This window comes from Pituophis catenifer, unplaced genomic scaffold, assembly GCF_029215685.1.
Source record: "Pituophis catenifer annectens isolate HBS135680 unplaced genomic scaffold, rPitCat1.0.hap2 SCAF_8, whole genome shotgun sequence".
Taxonomy (NCBI): Eukaryota; Metazoa; Chordata; class Lepidosauria; order Squamata; family Colubridae; genus Pituophis; species Pituophis catenifer.
This window is the reverse complement of record NW_027256888.1, coordinates 69088888-69115673: the sequence shown is the minus strand read 5'-3', so window position 1 is coordinate 69115673 and position 26786 is coordinate 69088888. Positions and strand designations below refer to the sequence as shown.

Here is a 26786-nt window from a genome sequence, read left to right as displayed (position 1 = left end):
CAAGCACAATTTCTAACCAGCACATTTCTATGTTATTTTCACAAATATGCATGCTTTCTTTTAAAACGATGCATTTTTGTGTGCATTTTATAAATCAGAGGAGGCTTTGAAGGCCATCTGTGCTGCAGCATGCATATTTGTTCAGAAGTAAGAAAATGCAAACGCATACATTAAAATATGAAACGAGCAATTTTGTCCCCCCTCCGACATTCCTCCGGACTCCAGAGTTCCATCACACTATTTCTCCTGGGAGGCCTTTGAGACAGGAATAAAGTTGTTTCAGCAGCGCCTCCTGGCTCATAAATCCTGCTTCCTGGGATGCACCCAATCTGGCATTGCAGTCTTCTGCTGGCAAGTTATTATATAGTATATTTGTTTTCTCTCCATGGTTTTTATCATTGAAGAGACTATCTGATGCTGACTACGAAATAACGGGGAGAGCATGATGCTGACCTCAAGCTGTTTTTTCTATTTTTATCCTTCAAGTTAACAAGAAAATGGATCAATTTCACACGTTTTTGTTAAGATATGCAAATAAGACATTTGAGTGGGAATAAAAGAAGAATCTGTATAGTATCAAGCCAGATGATGGGCAATTTGTGGTTGCGGTTTGGGATTTTTTGGTTGGGGAAATTTTGGGGGTTTTCTGAGGCTCATAGGATATAGATTACAGTGATATTACTACGAGTGAGAAGTACTATCAATATCAGATGACCTGATCTGGGGAGAGTTGACTAGGTTTAAGAGTTGGTGTCATTATGGAGACTCTGTACCACCATTTCACCCTTGGTTTTAACCCCAAATTTTGAATAATAATAATAATAATAATAATAATAATAATAATAATAATAATAACAACAACAACAACAACAACAACAACAACAACAACAACAACAACAAATCCAAAGTTTGGCTACTGAATTTTGTTGGTGCAACCTAGAAATGCCACTAAAATAGGGCTCAAGTCCTCCTGATTATTTTGGGAAGCATGGCTCCTAGGCAGGAAGCTTTTCTACCTCTTTATATTTGTCCTTGTAACTTGGAGATCCTAAAAACTGATGGAGTATTATCTAAATTAGGTAAAGACAGTTTACTGAGCAGGTAAGGGCAGGTCAAGCTAAACAGGAGAAGCAACACATTCAGATAAAATCAAGATCACGTGAAGTGTTAATACCACTTTATAATGCCTTAGTAAGGCCGCACTTGGAATACTGCATCCAGCCACGATGTAAAAAAGATGTGGAGACTCTAGAAAGAGTGCAGAGAAGAGCAACAAAGATGATTAGGGGACTGGAGGCTAAAACATATGAAGAACGGTTGCAGGAACCACAAGTTGGGAGTCCACAAGTCTTAAAGTTGCCAAGGTTGGAGATCCCTGCTCTAGAGAACACCTTTGAGGTCTACCATTGAACAACGTAGCACAAAAGCAACAAAGAGGAACTTAGAAAGAGAAACATGGAGTTTTGGACTGACTTCTTTGCCGATTGTACTTTCAATTCTAGCCTTATATTTGTTGGGATATTGTGTGTTATAGCTTACATTTAAAAGATGATCATAAATGAAAATATCAAGAAGTGTTAATAAATGTTAGGGGTTATGGAAACGGTTGTGTTTTTCAAAGCAAGCCAGCTCACTAATTTAATGCAGAAGAGGTTGCATGTGATTGACTGACTGGGGGGCAAAGGAATGTCATTGCCATGCCAGTGAATATATTTGGGAACAAAAGAATGGTAAACGAAGGAATAAAGGATCTCCATCAGGTGTCCTTTATCAGCAGAAAGTAACCGATTCCTCCAATCATAGATTATATCTGCTTGCTGCCACCTGATAAATCCTACATAATTAACTGGGATGAATGCTTAAGTCCTGTTGACAGCTATGGCCGTCTGAAGATAACATAGCTGCTGAACGTGTAGTTTTCAGTTTATATTGTACTTGTAAGTATTGCTACAATAATGCTTTAAGGGTGGTTAGATTACATGTACATTTATGGAGTACTTCATTATTGTTTCTATAATTCATGTGGAGTATTTTTAAAAATCACAGCCTTTGATGTGCCTTGACCAGTCTGCCCATTCTTAAATAAAAGGAACACATTTTCTAGGTTAACTTTCTAATGATTGGGAGTTGAATTTTGGTCCCTTCCCTTCCCTTCATCCTTCCTTTTCCTTCCCCTCATCCTTCCCTGGGAGGAAGAGAGAGAGGGATGGAATAAGAGAGAGAGAGACAAAGAGAGGGAGGAATGGACTGAGAAAGAGAGACGGAAGGAGGGATGGAGAGAGAGAGAGAGAAAGAGAGAGGGAGGGAGAGAGGGAGGGAGGGAGGAATGGAGAGAGAGAGGGGGAGGGATGGACTGAGAGAGATGAAAGGAGGGACAGAGGGATGGAGAGAGAGGGAGGGAGGGAGGAATGGAGAGAGATAGAGGGACTAATGGACTGAGAGAGGGGGAAGGAGGGACGGAGAGAGAGAGGAGGGAGGGAGGGGGAGAGAGAGAGAGAGGGACGGAGAGAGGGAGGGAGGGAGGGACGGAGAGAGAGAGAGCGAGAGAGAGAGAGAGAGAGAGAGAGAGAGAGAGAGAGGGCAATTCTAAGGCTTACATTCCAATCATGCTAAAGTTACATCCACCTTTGAATGTGGAAAAGCAGAAATATTGATTGAACCCAAAGTGCCGATATCCTTTTCAAGACTCTTTGATCTGGCAGGTTATAAGACAAACTAGTTTTTAGAACCAGATCCTGATATTAAGCAGGCTTTTCTGCACAAAATAGCATTAGGAGTCAGAAACCATGTCAAGCAAGTGGCAATCCTCTGCTCCCTCCTTTTTCTTCTTCTTGGCGACCTGGTGACCCCGCAGGCATTTATCTGCAAAGAGCAGCAAGCCCACTGGATCTGCTGAAGCCAAGATAAGAGAGAGCGGGAAATACCGAGTCCCACTCTTTTCCTTAATCCTTTTGTACTTCAAGAAACCTTTTAGACTCAAATTCAGTTGAAGGCCGCAGCTGAGGTTCAGGATGATTTTTTTCCCCGCCCCTTTCCTTCCTGCGCTCATTTTCTTATTGTGCTTTGAGCGCCTTCTGAATCTCCAGGATGGGTTCGCTAGACTCTTAATTCTACATTAAGTCATATATTAAGGCAGACATTCCAGGCTTCCATAACTAGGACTGTCTCTTGGGACCCACCATAAACCACAAAGACTCCCCAAAGATTCAAAACAGTTCTGGCTTTGCTACTGCTTCTGACAAAAGGGAAAGGGAAATAAAAGCATAAAAGAAAAGAGGGAAAGGTCATGGGGTATTTAGGGAACCGCAAGACATGTTGGTTGGGCTGTGTTTACCCTAGCAGGGGTGCCATGTCAAACGGTAACCTTTAAGAGAAAGAGAGAAAAAGAGGCACAGTAAATAGAAGTCCTAAAATGTTTCCAGGGGTGGAATTCCAGGTCACAATAGTAGACGACTTCTTCTCAAGATGGATGACCTTTTCCCTCCCCTCCCCATTCATGGGGCTGTTTTCCACCTGTGACGCGTGACTGATGAGATTCTTGTCTTCAGAGAAGAATATTGACACGTCAATAGAAGATAATATATGGTGACTCGGGGTTGAACTGTGGAGTCCTTGGTGCTCTCTGAGTTTGGTTGTTGGCTTGTGGATGTTTTATTTCCCAATTTGGTAACATCACCAAGTTCTAATGATGGTGAAGTTTGTTCTCTGTTTATAAACGTTAGCTGCCAGAGTTTGTTTGTTTGTTTGTTTGTTTGTTTGTTTGTTTATTTATTTATTTATTTATTTATTTATTTATTTATTTATTTATTTATTGGTTCAATTTATATGCTGCCCTTCTCCAGAGACTCAGAGCGGTTTACAATGCGTTAAGCAATAGCCTTCATACTTTTGTATATACCTGCTTAGTAGGGCTTTCGCCCCCCCTAAGTGGTGTTCTTTTTTTTAATACAAAGTCAGCTTATTGCCCCCACAATCCGGGTCCTCATTTTATCTACCTCGAAAGGATGGAAGGCTGAGTCAACCTTGAGCCTGGTGAGATTTGAACTTGCAGTAATTGCAGGCAACTGGTGCTACTTAACAGCACTTTAGTCTGCTGCGCCACCAAGGCTCTTTTAGAGTTGGTAGGGGTGTGGTGTTTCTCCTTGGTGGTTCCTTGATTAGGATATTATTTTCTGCTTGATTGTTTTCCTTCTTTGGTAATGCCTTGATTAGGGAATTGTTTTCTACTTGAGCAAGGAACTAATTTTAAAAATACCCTAATCAAGATCTACCAGAAAGAAAACCACGTCCCCACCAACACCGGCAAGGCAAGCTACTGTATATACCCATGATGGCAAACTTATGGCATGTGTGCCACAGGTGGCACACGGAGCCATATCTGTGGGCACATGAGCGTTGCCCTAGCTCAGCTCCAGCATGCATGCGCACGCCAGCCACCTGATTTTCGGCCCTTCAGGGTCCACCGAATGTCAGCAAATGGGCTATTTCCAGCCTCCGGAGGGCCTCTGGGGTGGTGGTGGGAAAGGCAGTTTTTGCCCTCCCCAGGCTTCTAGAAAGCCTCTGGAGCCTGGCAAGGATGAAAAACGGTCCTACCGGGCCCACTGGGCCATCACGTGCCAAAAGCGGGGGAGCTCGGGGGGGGGAGGTCATGCATGCATATGAATGTTCTGCCCCAGCTACGAACCCCAAAGAATGCAGCACACATTCTGAATCAGCTACTAGCTGCACAGGCCATGTACGGGCCACAACAATGGTGGGGGGGCAGGGTGCATTGAATTATGGGTGTGGGCATGCACACGTGCAAACCCCCTGCGCTCCGCCCTCTTTTGGCACACAACAGCAAAAAGATTAGCCCTCACTGGTATATACAGTACACAGGGAGGAAACTCCACACTCACTAGCACTGACAATGTTACTTAGTCAGGTGATGAAATGTCTGCAAGCAAACAACCAAGCTCAGAGAGCATCAAGTATGACACTCATATTCTCCTTTATTGATGACACTAATAAGAGGCACTGCATCCCACGTCAAGTTACTGCTGCAAATGGTTTGGAACCTTGGGCCACAATGCCAATTTTTCACATAATGCCTTGTTGTTGTTGAATGGAGTCCCCTTGCCTTAAAAAATTCAACTCTGCATCTAGTTAAATACAAACGTATGAGCAAATAGTGCAGCGTGTTCTTCATTGTGATATGTTCTTCAATCCAGTAACCCTATCTGAATGTGCTCGGAGTGGATTCTTCCATTCCATTGAATCAAATGCGCTTTAATTGAGAGAGTAACAATTTAGCATTATCCTTGAACAATTAATCTGTTCAGAAATACGATCAGCATTGAGTCTTTAGTTTCTTCAGATATTAATGAGAAGAACCTCTGTCGTAAAACTTGGAGAGCATTTTTACCAGTTGTAGATATATTCCTGAGCTAGATGGATCTTTAGTAACCCAAAATCACAGCTGGACCCACTGCTCATCCGTGCCCTTAGTTTTTGTTCTCTAATACTCCAAGGAAGGAGAGGTTTCTTTATTGTTTGACACCTGGGTCTTCTGAGACTGTGAACAGCTCTAAGCTGTCTGTCTGACTCTCATTGGAATATTATTGCTGTCCATCACATGATGTGTTTGTCAGAGTTAGTTTGACTTTCCCTTATACAGAAGAAAGCACCACAAAAGACATCCTTTTAGAATTAAAATTACATTCCTTTATTAAAAAAGATACAGAGATGAGTATAGATCTCTCCCGTGAAATCATTCTAAGCATTCCTATGATACTAAAAAGGAAGCCCTTTGAATACTCAACGAGTAATGTACAAACACAGGGATGCAGTGGCTCAGTGTCTAAGATGCTGAGCTTGTTGATCGAAAGCTTGGCAGTACAGCGGTTCGAATCCCTAGTGCCGCGTAATGGGGTGAGCTCCCGTTACTTGTCCCAGCTTCTGCCAACCTAGCAGTTTGAAAGCATGTAAAAAATGCAAGTAGAAAAATAGGGACCATCTTTGGTGGGAAGGTAACAGCCTTCCGTGCGTCTTTGGTGTTTAGTCATGCTGGCCACATGACCACGGAGACGTCTTCGGACAGTGCTGACTCTTCGGCTTTGAAACGGAGATGAGCACCGCCTCCTAGAGTCGGGAATGACTAGCACATATGTGTGAGGGGAACTTTTACCTTTATGATACTAAAAAGGAAGCCCTTTGAATACTCAACTAGTAATGTACAAACACTGAGTATTGCAACCCTTTGTAATGTGATGTTCTCTCCTGCATTAGCGGAGGTAATTTTCTATAGAATTACTGCTGCTCACACTTACTGGGAAGTGACTCTCTTAAGAGATCAGTTCAGAGTATTCTCAAGTACCTAGAGTGCAATTTTGTTCCTTCTTTATTAAAAATGATACGGTTCTCTTGTGGGTCCCTTGGGTAACGTCTCAATATAGATTTAATTATTCCTCATTCTTATCAAGACTACGGTGTGATATTAATAGCAATAGGCAAACTCCCCCCTGGCCTGATTCAGAATAGACTCAATGAAGTAAAATGATGCATTTCCAAAATTGCTGGATAAAATGATAGAAAATAAAATCCTTTCACTTGATTTTATTCCAGATTTGATCCAACAACTGGAAAGTGGCTAACATTCATTAATCATCCACAGGATATTGCTTGGCTACTACTACAATACACCTTTTGTCAGCCTCACTCACATGAAGATTGCTGGTAGCAGAAAACAGGGTTTGTGTATGTGTACACACACACACACACACACACACACACACACACACACAGACACAAACACAAACACAATGTAAGCTGCCTAAAGTCATGACAATAGGCAGCATACAATGGCAGGATGCACATACACACAAACAAACAAACATTTTCTGGGATGAGCACTAAGACAATTTAAAGAGTGCCAGACAGGGAAAATCAAATGCATTTATTGACCCATTTCTCATTCAATCTGATGAAACAAAATTGGCTCTAGAAATTCTTTCAAAGGATGATAGAGTGTGTGATGTTTCAACTTGCTTAGTCATAAAGTGGCTATAAGGGGAACATGTGAAAATGTTCTGTTTCTCACTGTATAGCTATTTTTCTCCAAATTTGCACAGTCTGCTTGATTTCTTGCCTTTAATTAAATTCCAAGGAACAGCATCATAATAGGGGTTCCTCAATTGCATGGTTTGCTCACCTTAAACACACACATACACACGCATATATAAAATTCTCCCAGTTATCAATGTTACTTGTCCACCAAAATCTCTTTTAAACCAATGCAAGTTTCTTTCAGTTTTCAAACTCGGTATTTCAAAGGAAATACCGAATCTGGTATTTCAGTTTTCAGATTTGGTATTTCAGAGGAAATACCAAATCTGGTAGCTAGGAAGGATGGAAATGGTAGGCTCTTCAGAAGACAATTACCTGTTCACTTTTTATAACCGCAATGGAAACAAGTCTAGAAACTCTTCAGGATGGCAATAGTCCCAGCATACCAAATTGTCTCGTAATTTAGAGGTATCTAAATAGCAAAGAATGATTTTGCATTACAGAGGCATTTTCAACTGCTTCTGTGCACATTGCAGGTTTTGGAACCTACATATTTGTTGTAGCCTATAGGAATGGATTCAAATGACTATCACTAAATGTTGTATCTTATGATTCTTGACGAATGTATCTTTTCTTTTATGTATACCGAGAGCATATGCACCAAAGACAAATTCCTTGTGTGTCCAGTCACACTTGGCCAATAAAGAATTCTATTCTATTCTCATAAAAAAAAATCAGAAAAAGAAAAAAATGACCCTGTTTATAAAATTCTTCTTCTTCTTCTTCTTCTTCTTCTTCTTCTTCTTCTTCTTCTTCTTCTTCTTCTTCTTCTTCTTCTTCTTCTTCTTCTTCTTCTTCTTCTTCTTCTTCTTCTTCTTCTTCTTCTTCTTCTTCTTCTTCTCCTCCTCCTTCTCCTTCTCCTTCTCCTTCTCCTCCTCCTCCTCCTCCTCCTCCTCCTCCTCCTCCTCCTCCTCCTCCTCCTCCTCCTCCTCCTCCTCCTGGTCAGGGTCCACTTTATTTATAAAATAAATAACATGTTTAATTCAAGTATGTCATATGCTCATGAATTGGTCTGCACAAAAATGACACCCAACTGGGCCTGGAATTGGATAAGCAGACAAAGACTTAACATTTGCTAGGAGCAGGAGGAACATGCAAAAGACATAAAAATGTGTTTGTAGACTAAAGTTCAAATTACTACACCAAAGTCAGTGGGCAGAAGCCACCCATGGAAAGAGGGCAGAGAGAAGGCAGTGTGAGACTCCCAAATGGCACAATTTTGATTTGTCATCCTATAATCTGGTAGGCTGCTAAAAATGCAGGGCAATGATGCATAAATGGCTAATTGAACAAGAAACAGATTAATGATGCAGACACAGTATCTATGTTGTGTTGGCACAGAAATCTGTTTTCTGTTAGGGCATCTATCAACAGAAATGTTCCAAATTTTGAGATACTTCTCTCAGAGCAACTTAAAGTCCATAAGGTCATGCAGACATCTGAAGTGAATCCGTCTGATTACTTTGAAGGGAATATTGTTTTACCTCAAAGGGCCTCAGAATCTTTCCAGAAAAGCTATAGTACAGGTGTCACCACCCTTGGCAACTTTAAGACTTGTGGACTTCAACTCCCAGAATTCAACAACCAGCAAAGCTAGCTAGCTATAGATATAGATATAGATATAGATATAGATATAGATATAGATATAGATATAGATATAGATATAGATATAGATATAGATATAGATATAGGTCTAGGCCTAGGTCTAGGTCTAGGTCTAGGTCTAGGTATATATCTATATCTATATCTATATCTATATCTATATCTATATCTATATCTATATCTATATCTATATCTATATCTATATCTATATCTATCTATCTATCTATCTATCTATCTATCTATCTATCTATCTATCTATCTATCATCTATCTATGTAAAAGCTGATCTTAGGTGTATCCAGGAGAGACAGAAATGATTTATTTCAGATAAATGTTTGTGGACAAAAAGAAAACAAAACAAAATCAAATAACACCCAGCTCTTCATAACAATGTCATTTCCTTGATGCAACAATGAATATCCTACAAAAATTGGTAGCACAGCCAAAAAGTTATCCACTCTACCATAAAGCTTACTGAGTTTTATACAGTAATGATGTCCTTTAGGATTTCAAATCAATATCAAGTTTCCTGAATGACAAGAATGTTTTTGGATGTCTCATATTTAGGAACATTGAATTAATTATCCCCTGACTTCTAGAGTTATTTTTCCCCCTTTCTCTCCCTACGCAATCCCTCCTGCTGTCCTGTGTTTATGCCCTAACTAAGAAGTTGCAATTTCTCTACCCAACATGGCTATGCATACACAAACACACTTTAGCAATAGGCCAAAGAAAATCAAATAGCAGTAGTTGAACACAAAACCCTAATTTGCAGTTATGTCAAATTAGGGAATACTAAGATCCTTTCCCTAGTGAAATTTCAACACTTTCCCAAGCCTGCTGCCCATTTTTCAACCAGCAGTACAAAAATTACTAGAGTTTTAGCTGAAAGGCAACACCAAGATCCAGATTGATACCTATCAGAAGCTACACAATTTAACAGAAACCAATTATCTGGATTACTCTTTCTCAGGATCATAGGAGCTCTGCAAAAGATGTGATGTAATTATTATACTGGACTTGTTCAATGCTCTTTTCTAACTCTGCGGTGTTAAGCTTGCCAATCTCCCAGTGATTTTAATGATAAAGTAGAGAAAATCTTGCAACTTCTGCAAATTGCAATCAATTGAAAGCTGGAGGAGGTAGTTTTAATCTTCTTTGGTAAGAACTCTAACCATTTCACATCCTCTAACAATCTGGTAGCATAGCATGTGGCCTAGATGGACAGAACAGCTGCCTGAAGAATTAGCACAGATATTTAAGTTTGAGAAGGGGAGGGGCACCAAAGAGCACAGACTAACAGATCAACAGATTTGGAAGGGAACTTGTAGGCCATCTAGTCCAACCCCCTGCCCAAGCAGGAGACCCTACACCATTTCTGACAAATGGCAGTCCAATCTCTTATTGAAAGCCTCCAGTGTTGAAGCTTCCACAACTTCTGAAGGCAAACTCTTCCATTAGTTGATTGTTCTCACTGTCAGAAAAAAATCTCCTTATTTCCAGGTTGAATCTCTCCTTGATCAGTTTCCATCCATCATTCCTTGCCTGGCCTTCAGGTGCTTTGGAAAATAGCTTGACCCTCCTCCTCTCTGTGGCAGCCCCTCAAATATTGGAAGAATGCTAGTATGTCTCCCCTGGTCCTTCTCTTCTCTTCACTAGACTAGCCATGCCCAGTTCCTGTAACCGTTCTTCATATGTTTTAGTCTCCAGTCCCCTAATCCATCTTGGTTGCTCTTCTCTGCACTCTTTCTAGAGTCTCAACATGTTTTTTTATAATATGGTGACCAAAACTGGATGCAGTATTCTAGGTGTGGTCTTACTAAGGCTTTATAGAGTGGTAATAGTACCAGTGGTGGGTTCCTCCTGGTTCGGTCCGGTTCGGCCGAGCCGGTAGCAGTGACAATATGATGTCACCGAACCGGTTCTCCCCCCCCACCCTCCCCCCCACCCACGTTATTCTTACCTTTTATTTGGTCCCACCCCCAATCTATTGCTGCCTCCTGAGTCCCAGCTGATGCTAGAGGGAAAAAAACTGTTTAAACTCTTGCTGCGGGGCTTCAAAGGGCCGTCCTACAGCTGATCAGTGTTAAAAGCAAACAAATGAGTCGGGTCGTAAGTGGGAGGACTGGTCGTAAGTGCAAGGGCCTTCCAGAAATGACTCTGACCAGCTAGCCACGCCCACCTAGTCACATGACCTCCAAGCCACACCCACAAAATAAGCCACGCCCACAGAACCGGTAGTAAAAAAATTTAGAACCCACCCCTGATTAGTACCTCACTTGATCTTGATTGTATCCCTCTGTTAATGCTACTTAGGATTGCATTGGCTTTTTTGTCTGCTGCTGCACACTCCTGGCTCATATTTAACTGATTGTCCACTAAGACTCCGACAGGTCATAATATTGTTGATTATTGAATGAATTAGTCACATTGGAACAGTTTACCGAACCTTCTCCTTCTGCTTGTTCTTCTTTCAGCCCAACAGGATCAAACGCTCATCCACAGCAACCAGGCAGAGAGCAACACAGCTACTACTGGGCAAACCCTGGGAAACCAACAGCAGCAACAGGAGCCCAATGACCAAGGTCAGTAGTAATTGTAATTATTATAGTTCCCTGCACTATCATTGCCAATCCCGTTTATTAAAACCCAGAACTAAAGGAGATTCCCTCACACCATGGAGTGTGGTTGAATCATCAGAGCGTTTTTTTTCTTGTATTCAGAAAGGTGAGGGGGCAGAAGAGAATATTTATAGAGAATAGGCTTATAGGAGAGCTACTGAACCGAAATGAGCAAAAAAATCATTTTCAGGCATAATCTGACAATGACCTCATAAGAAACAACTAAAGCAATGCTGAGTCAAGGGCTCCAACGGCATGAATTCAACGGTTATAGAAGTCGGATATTGTTAGCTGCTGCTATATTCTGTGATCCAGAGAAAACTATAGATAGACCATCAGACTTTTGCTATTTTATAAGCCAAGACACCAGCTGCGACCCCTTCGGATTCTTCTTGCAAAAACAGATGAATGGGAAATATTTTCTGCCTACCCCTACCCCTTTTGTTCTGGAAATACTTTATTTCAAGGTGTGCCACCCTGATGCCTTTGGATTGACACATATCTGCAGACATCCTCCTTATACCTGACTCTTTTTTTCCCCAAAAATTGTTTCAATTTTTAAAAACCAAATAGGTTAGCTGGCATGCTGCAAAGCAAGTCATCCACCTCTGGCATCTTCCTTAATTTTTCAGCTCCCCTATAGAAGGTGTTATTATGCAATAATGGTAGTAGTTGGGTGCCATCATTGTTTCCTTGAGAGCAAATGCAATATAAAGGAAGGAAATGAGCTCTGTAGGTTGAATTAGGGGAAGTTTCAAGGTAAAAGGATGCATTTCAGGATCCGTATTCTGAATGGCGTTAGCAACAACAGGGACTGAAAGCTACTTCCATGCCATGGAAATGCGAATGCTCCGTTGGATATCGGGCATCTCCCTTCTTGACCACATCACAGATGACACCATTCAACAGCATTTTGGTGTGGCACCAATTATAGAGAAGATGAGAGAAGACCGGCTCCATTGGTATGGACATGTCCTGAGAGCAGCACCTTCCACCGTTGCCAAGACTGCCTACCAACTAGAAGCCAATGGCCAGTGACCCCACGGACTTCCAAAGCAGAGATGGCAAGACAACATCAACAAAGATATGCAAGCCGCGGGCCTGCGCCCTGGAGACACAGCTGACCATGCAAAGTGGCGCTCAATGATCCAAAAAGCGGACCCTGCACCTGCGGGAATACGCTAGGAAGAAGAAGAAGAAGATTCCCAATAGTGTTAGGAGGCCAACAAGTAATCATTGATGTCAACAAAAGGGGTGGAGATCAATTTTGGGGGAGGGAAAGGAGAGGTTTGTTCTTGGTTGTTGTTGTTTTTTGGGGTGAGATTACTGGAATTTTTGTGTGATTTTGTGAGAGTTCAGTTTCTAGTCACCAGGCTAGAAAGTGGAAGACTGTGAGTTCTAATCCCACCTTAGTAGGGATGGTATTCACTTACCTTTGCTACCGGTTTGCAAATATGAGCGCGTGCGTTCAATCGCTTCACTTGCATGTGCCATCTCCACGCATGCACAGAGCCTTCTGCGCATGCGCAGAGTGTCAAAAATGGGACATGATAGAACCAACTGAATACCACCACTGCACTTTAGCCATTTAGGTATTTATCTAAGCGGCTTACAGACATTAAATAAAGCATAATATTAAATATTAAGACAATAAATAGAGATCATAAATTCAATCAAAATAGAATTAAACAGGATGGGGAGGGAGGGGGCAGCTGGGTGACTTTGGGCCAGTCCCTCTCTCAGCCCAAACCACCTGATGGGGTTTCTGTTACAAGGAAAATAGGAGGAGGATGGAAGGGTGTGTTGTGTAATGTTAGCCATCCCAACTTGGTTAGTTACAAAAGACCATCCAGCTCCCCACGACCATCAGGCCCTTACCACTTTGGGGCGGGGGGAGTCCTCTCCCCACACTTCTGGTATTGTGGAGGGACCTGCTGATCAGTGGTGGGTTGCCCCCAGTTCGGACTGGTAGTAAAACCGGTGGGAGGCTCCACCCACTACCCCGGATGTTGTCATCGGTGATCTGTGCATGCGCAGAAGGAAGGCGCACGCGCAATCCCATTGCGAACTGGTACTAAAAGTAAGTAGAACTCACCGCTGCTGCTGATCTTCTCCCCACTTCTTTCAGACGGGTGCTAAAATCTATTTGGCCGGTTTATTCATTGCCTTGAGTTATTTGTAAAAATAATAAAGGCAGGATGCAAATAAGTAAGCTAGTAAATAAATAAACATATAAATAAAATGCTGAGAATGGAACAGGAGCCTCTGGGAGGCAAACTGCTCCCATTTCCATACTAAAATCTTTGGAAAAGGACAGAAAATGGCATTAGGGGAGTTAATTTCAGGCTGTTCTATCTATTTGCATTTGGGTGGATATTTTAAGAAAGAGGCTGGATGAGGCTTCATCCAAGATTGTATACAGTAGTGGCCAAAATTGTGGAAACCTTTTGGGAAAATTGTATTTTCTAAAACTAGCTAATAACACAACTTTTTTTTTCTGGAGTAGTACCATAAAATTATATATCAATGGAAAGATAATTTAATCAAGAATATAATGCAATAACTTTTATGAAGGGTTTGCTATTACAATAGCAGTTACAGTATAAAGAAGAAAAGTGAAACACATAGAAAACTGAGATATACAAAAATTATCACCATAGAAAAAATGAGATATACTGTCAAGGTTCGAAGTAGTCTCAAAATAAATGTCAGTTATTACTTAATTGGGTAACCTTTAGCATGAATTATGTCCTTACAGTGTCTTCCCATGGAGTGAACCAAGTCTTTTAGTTTTGCAGCTGTTATAATGTGAAACCAAGATGGAACGATTGCTTCTATTAACTGGGTTTTATTGCTGGGTCGCTTCTGACTAACAAGTTTCTTTAGTTGGCTCCATCAATTTTCAATTGGGTTAAGGTCTGGGCTATTCCCAGGCCATTCCAGCAGTGGAATATGATTATCTTGAATCTCAAAAAAAAAAAAAAAGTGGTGTTATTAGCCATCAAACCTCAAAAATACACTTTTCCCAAAACGTTTCCACAATTTTGGCCAGTACTCTACTTTAGATATTTTGGACAGGAAATGTTTATTGTTTTAATGTTTTACACTATATTTTATTTAATGTCTGTAAGCCACTTAGAGTTGCCTTGAATGAGATGGGAGGAATGCAAGTTTCATAAGCAATTAAAATAAATAAATAAATTCATTCTCAGGGAAAATGAACTGTAGCGGCCATTGCTAAAGGAGCAATAGATTGCTGAAGTGTGATTTAATTTTTGCACTGCAAATTCCTCTTAACACAATGACAGTTCAATTCCTTCATAGGAACAGTCGCCTAGAGTATAATGCATTTATTGAAACAGTAAAACCAGAAATTGACTAGGTGGACAAAGACTCCACTTACGCTCATTAAATTTCTGTTAACTGTTCAATAGACTCTCCTGGAATTATAACTACCCTATAATGAATATGGCTCATTCAGCCATTATTGGTGACTGTTGCTTGTAGAAACTCAAGGTGCATGACAAAAAAATAAAATAAAAATGGAAAACTCACTTGAATGACCAAAGAAACTTTTCACCCTCTTTTCTGACAACAGGCTGTGGGTTCTATTTGGGTGAATCCATTTTTTTTTCCTTGCAGTCAATATCTTCTGCTTTTATTGCAATTTTTTTTTCTATTTCTCTCCCCTTCCCCACCCCACCATTCAGCAGTTGCACAAAAAGTGAATGAACAGATTAGCAGCCAGGAGATGAAACTGACTTTGCTACAGAAGAAGGTTGACAACATTTCAGTCATCATGAGAGACGTGAGCCAGAAGCTTTCCTCTCTGGAAGGCAAAATCAATGAAGATAAGAGCCAAGATTTTCTAAAAGGTAAAAGAAAGAAATTAATGCAATCACTCACCTATTTAAAAGTGCCAAGAAAAGAGCAAGAAAAGGGGGGTCAGAGGGGAGGAAGAAACAACCAGCTCTTGCTGTTGCAATATTCAATATTCTGCAAAGAAGTCTATATTATTTAGTCCTTCCTTCCTTCCTTCCTTCCTTCCTTCCTTCCTTCCTTCCTTCCTTCCTTCCTTCCTTCCTTCCTTCCTTCCTTCCCTTCCTTCCCTTTCTTTCTTTCTTTCTTTCCTTCCTTCCTCCTTCCCTCCTTCCCTCCCCTGCTCCTCCTCCTCTCTCCTCCTCCCTCCTCCTCCTCCCTCCCTCTTTCTTTCCTTCCTTCCTTCCTTCCTTCCTTCCTTCCTTCCTTCCTTCCTTCCTTCCTCCTTCCCTCCCACCCCTGCTCCTCCTCCCTCTCCCTCCCTCCTTCCTTCCTTCCTTTCTTTCCTTCCTTCCTTCCTTCTTTCTTTCCTTCCTTCCTCCTTCCCTCCCACCCCTGCTCCTCCTCCCTCCCTCTCCCTCCCTCCCTCCCTCCTTCCTTCCTTCCTTCCTTCCTTCCTTCCTTCCTTCCTTCCTTCCTTCCTTCCTCCCTCCTTCCCTCCCACCCCTGCTCCTCCTCTTCCCTCTCCCTTCCTCCCTTCTTCCTTCCTTCCTTCCTTCCTTCCTTCCTTCCTTCCTTCCTTCCTTCCTTTCTTTCTTTCTTTCTTTCTTTCATCACAGGATATGCTCCCAACCACCAATAGGTATACGATTCAGCCAACAACGCTCATAGTTTGCAACCGCATTCTACCCCTGCTAACTATATGCAGGTTTTTATTGTGTTTTAAAATGCATGAAATACTGATATGACCAGAGGTTATACTGGCGCAAAAGAAATTAGTGTGGACAGGATACACAATGAAGATCCTGTCTTCTCCTGATTTTCAGTATTACTTGCATATTTTTCAAGCCAGCAGCTCATTTTCCTGCTGGGCTGCTTTGAAAAGCTCTTCTTACAATATGAACAATCCAGCTGATGAGTCAGTGCATTGTATGAATGGAAGAATAAGGAAGGATACTATTGCAAGCTGGCTTCATGTGATGCATGTTAGATAATGGATGCTTATTCTACTCATTCAATAGTATGGTTCTTGCTGGTCGCAGTGTTATCGCTATCAGTGATAACCCGTAAATGAAATTTCTGGAGTCATTGACATGAACCAATTAAAATGCATAAGAAAAACGCAAACATAGAATTTAAATTTAAAATTTCTGTTATGGTTGATATTGTGATATGAACTGGAAGAGCTTTGGATTGTTTGGTTACTCGGCTCTTCCACATGCCTCCTTTACGGTCTTCGAAGATTGAAATGTGCCAGCTTAGAAAGCATTGGCAAAGCAGAGATTGCCTATATAATGGTATAATGAAGGAATCAATGCTGGATTGTCTTCTTCATGATTGAGAGCTAAAGCTCTAGGTTGCTTTAGGATCATAAGGTCATAGAATCACAACCTAAATGCATTAAATCATTTTTCAATGTAATCATCTGGGATTTTTTTTTAAAATGGCTATAAATATAACAACACTGGTGCTAGATAAACATTGTCAAGGAGAACATTCCATTTTGAGGATGCCATCACGGAGAAGAACCTCCTTCTGGTAGCCACTTAATGCCCTTCATTTGCATTGGGACATCTTGAAATTGTACTTTTAAAGTCTTGAAAATATAACTTGAGAAGGCAGGGATCCAAGCAGGGATCTTCAAAAGTTAATATAAGTGCCAGAAAGAGATTTGGCCAGGAAAAAAAGTACGAGGCGTATCCAATCCAGAACGTGACTAGTATCCTTTATTTTTATTGTTCATCATTTGCAAAATTTGCTGCTAAATTTCCATTTTTGCCTGAAATTATTGCCATTTCACTAGCAGCAGAGTTTGAATAAATGACATGCCTTTGAGCTCACAACAGCTATTAGAAGACATCTTGATAAATTATAGTCCATTTCTGGCTTGCCTCTAGGATTGTTAAATTCTGAATGTTGCACTTAAACAATGTTGCTTTAGCCGTACTGATATTTACACCTTCTCTCTTATTCATCCTGTCCTCTCTCTACCCTCGGTGTATTTTATTGTTACATGGCACTCTTGAGGTATAGGTTCCATATCTCGTTGAATATTTCCCATTTCCTTTTTGCTTCCTTTTCATCCATTTCTCTAATCCCTTCGGGTTAATATGTGCATGTTTGGTTATAATGTGCCATTAGAGAAGTCATGTGCAGTAGTTCTCCACATCCTTTCCACATTTTTTTCGTGCACATTAACCCATAATAAAGTTGATCATCACAAGGATCATGCAAAATTCAGTATGTTAGGTCCTAAGTAGAGACCTAGATACTACAATGCATTGTGTATCACATTGATACCTAGGCATTGAAATTAATGCCTAAATTTCACAATCTAGGATTCTATTCAATAAAGAACTCCTTTTCTGTGTTCTTTGTTTCCCAGTGAAATCCTTATTATGACCAAGCTTATTTTTCTTTTTCTTCCTAGTGTTACCGGTATATCTAGAATGTATAGCATGTCAGACTGCACTCTAATATACAATTACACATAACATACACTCCTTATGAAATTTATTTTATTCTCCTGATGTTGTCTTTTCTACTGGAGATGTCCAGAATATTCAGCATTCCAACTTAATTACTGATTCTTACTGAAATATATTAGTGCTACATTTAGCACAGAAAGACACTGCTTTCATTTATCCATGTTTCCCCCTTTTTATTGCAATCCACGTAAACAAAGTTCAAATCTGCAGATTCTGATCAAAGGTCACTGCATAGTACATTGTTGTTGCAAACAAAAACAAGAATCATTATCTCTGAATTGTCAGAATTAGGACAACTGTTACAGGAAGAACTTTGCTATAAATTGTTAACCTCTAAATGTGGAGGATATTGTGACAGAGATACGGTTAATCGTCCTCATAATACTCATTCTTTAGTAAAGGTAAAGGTTCCCCTCGCACATATGTGCTAGTTATACCCTATTCTAGAGAGTGGTGCTCATCTCTGTTTCAAAGCCGAAGACCCAGCGCTGTCCGAAGACGTCTCCATGGTCATGTGGCCGGCATGATTAAATGCCAAAGGCGCATGGAACACTGTTACCTTCCCACCAAAGGTGGTCCCTATTTTTCTACTTGCATTTTTTTACTTGCTTTCGAACTGCTAAGTTGGCAGATGCTGGGAGAAGTAACAGGAGCTCACCCCGTTACACAGCACTAGGGATTCGAACTGCTGAACTGCTGACCTTTTGATTGACAAGCTCAGTGTCTTAGCCACTGAGCCACCATGTCCCGTGGAAACATTACTTACATAAAAACTCCTAACAATACTGCCCTTATAAGTAAATGCCCAATGGCACCAGTCTTACAAGGATATATCCTAACAACTTTCCACATATCATACTATTTCAGACATTGCCATTGCAATGTAACAATGCTTGTCTCCTGTCTTCTAAGACTTATATTTATTTTGAATGTTGGTCCACTACTTAATAAAAGGATTAGAAATCATGGGAGTCCACCCAGAGAGAATTTATGAAGGTTCGGTGAGGTTTATCAGTGACTGAAACGTTCTGAAGAGTTTCTTGTTCCCTTTGCTCCAGGGACAATCTATTCTGCAGGATTCCTACATTTTTCTTTTTAAGTCCAAGGATGTCTGTAACTCTTCCCTGTTTAAAGGACCCTTCTATCCGTATACAGTATATGAGCTGTATTTACAAAATTGGGCCATTAGAAGGGAAGAGCTGCTTTTCAAAACTGAATTTTCTTACCAGGTTATGTCAGTTTTGTCCAGGAGGCAAAGCTTGAATGCACTCTTAATCTGCCAAAGTTTCTCTTTTATTTTGTTGTTGTTGTTAGTTGCGCAGTCGTGTCTGACCCATCGCGACTCCATGGACTATGTTCCTCCAGGCCTTCCTGTCTTCTATCATCCCCCGGAAACCATTTAAGCTCACGCTGACTTCAGTAACTCCATCCAGCCACTTCATTCTCTGTCGTCCCCTTCTTCTTTTGCCCTCAATCTTTCCCAGCATTAGGCTCTTCTCCAGTGAGTCCTTCCTTCTCATTAGGTGGCCAAAGTATTTGAGTTTCATCTTCAGGATCTGGCCTTCTAAAGAGCGGCCAGGTTTGATCTCCTCTAGGACTGACGGGTTTGATCGCCTTGCAGTCCAAGGGACTCGCAGGAGTCTTCTCCAGCACCATAGTTCAAAGGCCTCAATTCTTTGGCACTCAGCCTTTATTATGGTTCAACTTTCACAGCCATACATTGCAACTGGGAAAACCATAGTCTTGACTATACACACTTTTGTTGGCAGGGTGATGTCTCTGCTTTTTTAGTAAGCTGTCTAGTATATGTCTTTGATTTATATTAGTTATTTATGAATTGGATTGCCCCTACCACCAGTGTTCCTATATGAAAGTGTTGCAAGCTTTCCATGATCCATTCCCCTTGCCTTTGAACTGCTTCCTATATGGATTCCGAGAGTAGTTGCTCTTCAGAATAAACAGTTAATATTTCTTCAAAATTGCTCTACAATGTAGCAGCATCTTTGTCCATCAAAAAAAGTCTTATTTCCCAACCTGACCACCTCTTTCTACTGAACTCTCCTATCCCCTAATGCAGTGTTTCTCAACCTTGGAAGCTTGAAGATGGGTGGACTTCAACTCCCAGAATCCCCCAGCCAGTGCTGCTGGCTGGGGGTTCTGGGAGCTGAAGTCCACCCATCTTCAAGCTACCAAGGTTGAGAAACACTGCCCTAATGTAAAGCTATTTTTAGGGTCCTTCTCTCTCCATCTTCTTCCTGTGACTTGGTGATGCTTTTGTAGTTTTCAAATAAGGTCTTAGTCTGTTACTCTGGCATTGTGGCATAATCATTCTTGGGAACAATCAAGAGAAAGAGACCCAGGAAATGCAAATCAATAGGTGAGAAAGTTTTCATTACCATTATTGATTACCTGGATGCCAAGAATTTAAATGGAACGATGACCATAAAACTATGCTACACCTGAGTTCACGGGTTAGTTGCCAACCTTCCAATGTATTGAAGTATAAAATCAGAGTGCGTTGTCCCTTTTCAACGTCACTGGTTTCAACAAGGAAAGACTTAAATACATTGTCAATCTTTCCCATCAAAACCGGTGAGACCTTAAGGTTGGCCTGAGAGTTTCTATGGAATCTTTTCAGTTTTGTTAAGGCCTTGCTCTTAAAAAAAAAATTCCTATTCACATCTTCATTCTAAGGTACGTGTGCGTGTGCACAAACACACACACTCAGAGGCATCAAAATCATACAACCTTTGGAGTCCACTAATTTGTCAATTCCCGTGGCTTCACAAATTTTGATGTCTTACTTCGCTTGTGATGGCAGATTCTGCCTTTGTGCTTTTTTTTTTTTCCTTTTCTGTTTTCTGACCATATTAGATTTATGTCTTCCAGGCTCCCAGTGGATCTGTCATGCCTTCTCCATTTGTTTTGTGCAACCTTCCACCCTATTTTCAAAGCTGACCTTTGCATAGCTTAACACAACCTCGGAATTGTCCTCATCCCTCTTCCCTCCCTGCTCTTTATCAAAAGTCAACTAGAGAATTAACTGGGAGAGAAGGAGAAATAGCTTCAACAAACCCTGGTATGAGGCCGAGGGTTGAGGTTTAGCTACAAACTCAATGAAGAGACCTAGCTGGGAAGAAAGGACAATGAGCATTATTCTCCATGTTCAATCTGAGCATCCTGTATCCAGAGGATGGATAAAGGTTAATGGTTCTTGGGAAAATGGTGCTTTTGCCAAGCTATTTATTTGTCATTCCAGGTCTGGGGATTATTATTATTTTTTTTTCCTGCCATAGTTTTCTCCCCTTTTGGAACTCCTTTAAGCAAGTGGAACATTGGAAATATTTTATTATTGCATTTTTATTACACTCCCTCACCCCCAAGACTTCATGGTGGGTCATTGTACCCTGACAATCAGGCAGGTGGGGCTGATGGAGCGTTTGGCATAAAGTTATCCAGAAACTGTGAGATGGAGACTTCAAGATGGGTCTGTCCCATTCAATTCTCATCTCTTTAAAACACTGATGTCTGTAAAAGAAGGTTTAGCTCAAATTCATATAGGCTCAAAAGTTACCTATTTCTTCCCATTGGGAAGTTGTTCCCAAGTCAATTGTGACAGAAGTTCACAAGGGTGTCAGGGTTCCAAGTAACACATACCATTTAATAAGAACTCCGAGGCAGGTAATTCCTTAAAGAACATTTTATTGGGACATATCAAATTGTCCCAATAGACAGGGACCAGAGGTGGGTTTCAGCAGGTTCTGACCAGTTCTGAAGAACCGGTAGTGGAAATTTTGAGTAGTTCGGAGAACCGGTAGTAAACATTCTGACTGACCCCGCCCCCATCTATTCTCTGCCTCCCAAGTCCCAGCTGATCGGGAGGAAATGGGGATTTTGCAGTAACCTTCCTCTGGATTGGGGTGGGATTGGAGATTTTACAGTATCCTTCCTCTGTCATGCCCACCAAGCCATGCCACGCCCACCAAGCCACATCCACAGAACCGGTAGTAAAAAATTTTGGAACCCACCACTGATAGGGACGAAGTGGCTCGGTGGCTAAGACACTGAGCTTGTCAATCGAAAGGTTGCAGTTCAGCAGTTCGAATCCCTAGTGCCGTATAATGGGAGCTCACCCCATTACTTGTCCCAGCTTTTGCCAACCTAGCAGTTTGAAAGCACGTAAAAAATGCATGTAGAAAAATAGGGACCACCTTTGGTGGGAAGGTAACAGCATTCTGTGCTCCTTCAGTGTTTAGTCATGCCAGCCACATGATCACGGAGACGTCTTCGGACAGCGCTGGCTCTTTGGCTTTGAAACAGAGATGAACAGTGCCCCCTAGAGTCGGGAATGACTAGCACATATGTGCGACGGGAACCTTTACCTTTTTATCAAATTGGCATGATCCTGGTGAAAAACCAGCTCTAAGTGCTCTGTTCTGTCCCCGTACCCCACACGCACCCCCACAGATGGCCCGGAGTTAATAAGCCACACGACAAAACTCTTTGAAGATAAAGCTGGCAGCAACCCAGTGGCTAGCTTCCAATTCAGACTTTACTCACACAAAACAAAGATTAGACTGCCAGCATTCCGATAAAACAGGCAGTGTCAACAATACAAGGATTAATCCAAATGCAGTCCGATAAAGCAGGCAAAGTTCAGTAACACAGAGATCATGGAGTATTTCCAGTTTTTGCTCATCACAAACTGAACTGGCCACCACACCCACATTTATACCCTGTGGGGTGTGGTCCAGTGGCTCAGCTAATCTCTGGCACGCCTTCCCTTCTGCTGTGTACGCTTCTCCCTGCACCTCTGTCGCGGGTCCAGCCAGCACTTATCTTCTTCATCACTGTCCACCTGTGGCTGCGGGGACGTGCTTGGCTCTGAGCCTATCGTTTGGCCTTCGGTGTCCTCCGGAGGCATTGCCAGAGAGGAAGGTCCTGGAGAGGGAGGCCTTGCCAACTCCTCCCCCTCACTCTCAGAGTCTGCATCTGTCAATAGCCCAGGCTCAGGCAACGGAGCCACAACATGCTCCCTGGTTTTTCACCCAATTAAAAGTAAAACTTTGTCACTTCCCCTCCCCGAGTCTCCAGTCACATGGTCCAATCAGCATACAGACCAGGCACCTGCACCAACATCCTTGCTTCCCAGGGGAAAGAATTTTATTTAGGCTACAATACCCCAGCTATCTCTACACCCACTTTCCTGGCTCCCTAGGGAATTACAAAAGGAAAATGGCCCCAGTTTGGCCAACTTCAGGGTTGACACCTGGATTTCTTAGTAGTCATGACCTAACAAGCTGCTGTAAGAATGATCAAGATAAAGTCCATGAAATGCTTCAGACTCTGTAATTCTTCTGCTTTTATGGTGTTTGTACAACATTCCAAGAACATTGCCCATTAAAATGTTTTTGTCCTTGCCCTTAGATTAGTGTGCTGAAATAAGAAAAATTAGGCTGTGCTTTATAATATCAATGAAATCACAATGCTACAGGCTGTTTTAGAAGCTACCCAGATAAGGAAGCCTCAGGTTAGAGGCTACTTATTCCACTTATTTTGAAATCTTGTAGTAGATTGAGCCCTTCGGACATCAACACCTGTGAGATTATTCTTTCTTTTTAGTTGAAAGTGGCCTTCGCGAAGCAATTAGTGCTTGTGTAGTTTCTTGAGCTAATTAGCACTTATTAAAGATTAGGGATTGATCCCCATAGGACTTGCCTCGGTTTTGATATCACATGGTCGCAAGTTCTTCCTTATATTCCAGTTAGTTAAATCTTTCATTCTTCGTTTTTCTTGCTCCGTTAGATTAAAATTATGTTCTTGACACATAATTAACCATTTTTTCTGCTTATTGAGAATAGCTTTTCAACTTTAATCAAACTCATCCATTTTAGGTGCACATGTATCAGTGATGAGTTGCTATTGGTTCACCCCAGATTGGGCGAATCGGTAGCGGCGGTGGCGGGAGGCTCCACCCACCCACCCGCCCGCCCAGACACTTCTGCGCATGTGCAGAAGCTTCTGCGCATGCACAAAAGTGTTGCATGCGCATGCGCCCAAGTGTGTGCCCACGAGCAATGGGTTTTGAAATCTGCCCCTGGCATGTATGTAGATTAATATATACATTGCCATATTTGTCTTTTCCACCTGGTAGAACATCATCAAACCTATTTCTGTGTATTCCCTTCTCAAAAGATATTCATCAATATTAAATATGCTGAATCGATCAAAGTCGGGTGCCTTCTTTAATTAGATCTAATTCATCTAAATTACACCTCTTCAGAGTATATCTTAATTCCTTATAATGCTGGACTGACAAAAAAGATTTCTCATACAGGCTAGGTAAAAGTGCAAACAAGTAAATAAACATATCACTATTTTGTGTTTATTTGCCTACAAGCAAGGCAGTTGTCACACATATCAGAGGTTTCTCTGGGTATGTATTTCTCTTTCAGCCAAGAGGGATTTTTACTTAGGACATTTAAGGCAATTACAGCAGGCTCTGTCTTATCTGTAAGCCCACTGTCCGGGTCCCAAGTAACACCCCCAACGAAATCAAACTTCGAAGCTTGAGTTTCCTCAAAACTAATTTTTATTAGAGATGTCATATTGGCACATCTGTGAAAACCCGAATCTGAGAGCTTCTGGGTTTTCCTCACCCAAGAGAAAGTTCAAGTCCTCACCCACACGTCCATCACACGAACCAATCAGGTGCCCTCCGGAACAGAAGATACGTCCTCATTCTTCTCAGCACAGCTGCAGGGCACATTGGCCTTGACTTTCTAAAAGAATTCTATTTTGACTACATATCTTCTTCACTCCATACAATCCCCCCTCCCGTTTTCCACAGTGGAATTTGTGGCAGGCCTGAAGCCTGAAGGCACAAAAGCAGAAAGATGGCTTCCAGGTCTGACACCCACAACTTTTCTTTGCATTCAATGAATTTTGTCAATTGAGGCAGGGATGGCATATAGTATTGTGGTGTACAGGGTATAAAAAACAGATGGGCAAACTGCAGGATATATTTCCCTTCTCACAAGGCATGGGCGTTGCCCATGAAACTGGCCGCCACCTCATTCACTTCCATTCCATTAATCCTATATCGCTAAGAGAAGAACAAGCAGAACTGGGGGCAGAATTAAGTGTGTCATCAGCTTAGAATCATTATGTTCTCACAAGCAGACCAAGTCCAATTCCTCCTGAATTCCCTTGACTCTTCTCTGGTGCCAATTTAGTGTTGAGTTGACCAGATTCTTCTGTATAGGCTTAAAAACATTTTTTATGCTGCAATCTAAGATGGTCCTGATTCTTTGCACCTGACAATATCATCTTTAAGATGACCCTCAAGTTCTAAATTATTCCACAAAGGTTGTCATGTAAGCTGAAACACTGGTCCCCATGTTGTGGAAGAATCAGAATCAGAAGAGAAAAGAAGAGAAGAGAAAAGAAGAGAAAGGGACCTTGGAGTTCTCCTAGTCCACCCCCCTGATCAAGCAGGAGAAACTATACTAATTCAGACAAGTGACTGTCCAGTCTCTTCTTAAAAACTTCCAGTGATGGAGCACCCACGGTTTCTGAAGGCAAGCTATTCCACTGGTTAATTGTCCTCACTGTTAGGAAGTTTCTCCTTAATTCCAGGTTGCTTCTCTCTTTGATTAGTTTCCATCCATTGTTCCTTGTCCTGCCCTCTAGTGCTTTTCCAGTCTTTCTCCTGGAAGTTAACCTTGCCCCAAATTAGAACAGAGTTGAGGTTTTGGTGAATTTTTAAAAATTAATTGGATAACATCAGAGGAACTTTGGCATCCTCCATTCCTTTGGGCCTTTTAGAATTTTATGACATTTAATATAGACATTCTAGAGCAGTGGTAAAATCCAATTTTTTTCCCTATCAGTTCTGTGGGCATGGCTTGGTGGGCGTGGTGTGGCTTGGTGGGCGTGGCAGGGGAAGAACACTGCAAAATCTCCATTCCCACCCCACTCCAGGGGAAGAATACTGCAAAATCCCCATTCCCTCCCCACTCCAGAGAGAAGGATATTGCAAAATCTCCATTCCCACCCCACTCTGGGGCCAGCCAGAGGTGGCATTTGCCAGTTTTCCAAACTACTCAAAATTTCTGCTACCGGTTCTCCAAACTGCTCAACATTTCCGCTACCGGTTCTCCAGAACCTGTCAGAACCTGCTGGATTTCACCTCTGTTCTAGAGTCATGTACACTACAGAGAGTCATATGATTATGTTGGGATAAACATCTAAGAAACAAAGAGATAATATTTATTTTATTTATTTTATTTATTTTATTGAATTTCTATACCGCCCTACTCCCGAAGGACTCAGGGCGGTGCACAGCCATGAAATAAAACACATAGATATACAAAATTTAAAATCGAATAAAATGAATTAAATAAATTTGGCTGAATTAATACCCATAATTTAAAATACCCATAATTTTAAAATACATTAAAAATTTTAAATTTACACTTAAAAGGGAGAAGATTTAGGCGAGGCCAGCTTGATGGAATAAAAGCGTTTTCAACTCGCGGCGGAAGGTGCGCAGATCCGGAATCCTCCGTATCTCTGGGGGGAGCTCATTCCAGATCGTCGGTGCCCCCACAGAGAAGGCTCTCCCCCTAGGGGCCAACAGCCGACATTGTTTGGCCGACGGCACCTGGAGGAGCCCCTCTCTGTGGGAGCGTACTGGTCGGTGGGAGGCTGTTGATGGTAGTAGGCGGTCCCGTAAGTAACCAGGTCCTAAGCCATGGAGCGCTTTAAAGGTGGTAACCAGAACCTTGAAGCGCACCCGGAAGACCACCGGGAGCCAGTGCAGCTCGCGCAGGAGAGGTGTTACATGGGAGCTCCATGTTGCTCCCATAATAAACAAAGAGATGCATGAAAAGGTTTTTACCGGACATTGCCACAGCCCTTTTCAGGTGTTTTGCTAATGAACTGATTCAAACCTGCAAATGCTGTTGTTGTACTGGCTGAGAATTATGGGT

The 26786-nt window shown here is 41.7% G+C and overlaps 1 protein-coding gene across 1 annotated transcript in view; it reads left to right on the top strand.

Annotated features, from left to right (window-relative positions):
- Positions 1-26786, top strand: part of MMRN1 (multimerin 1) — an 87579-nt gene that overhangs the window by 41381 nt on the left and 19412 nt on the right. Inside the window, exons 4-5 of the mRNA XM_070948810.1 lie at positions 11183-11290; positions 15037-15201. Coding sequence (XP_070804911.1) covers positions 11183-11290; positions 15037-15201 — 273 coding nt within the window. The remainder of the gene's footprint in view (positions 1-11182; positions 11291-15036; positions 15202-26786) is intronic.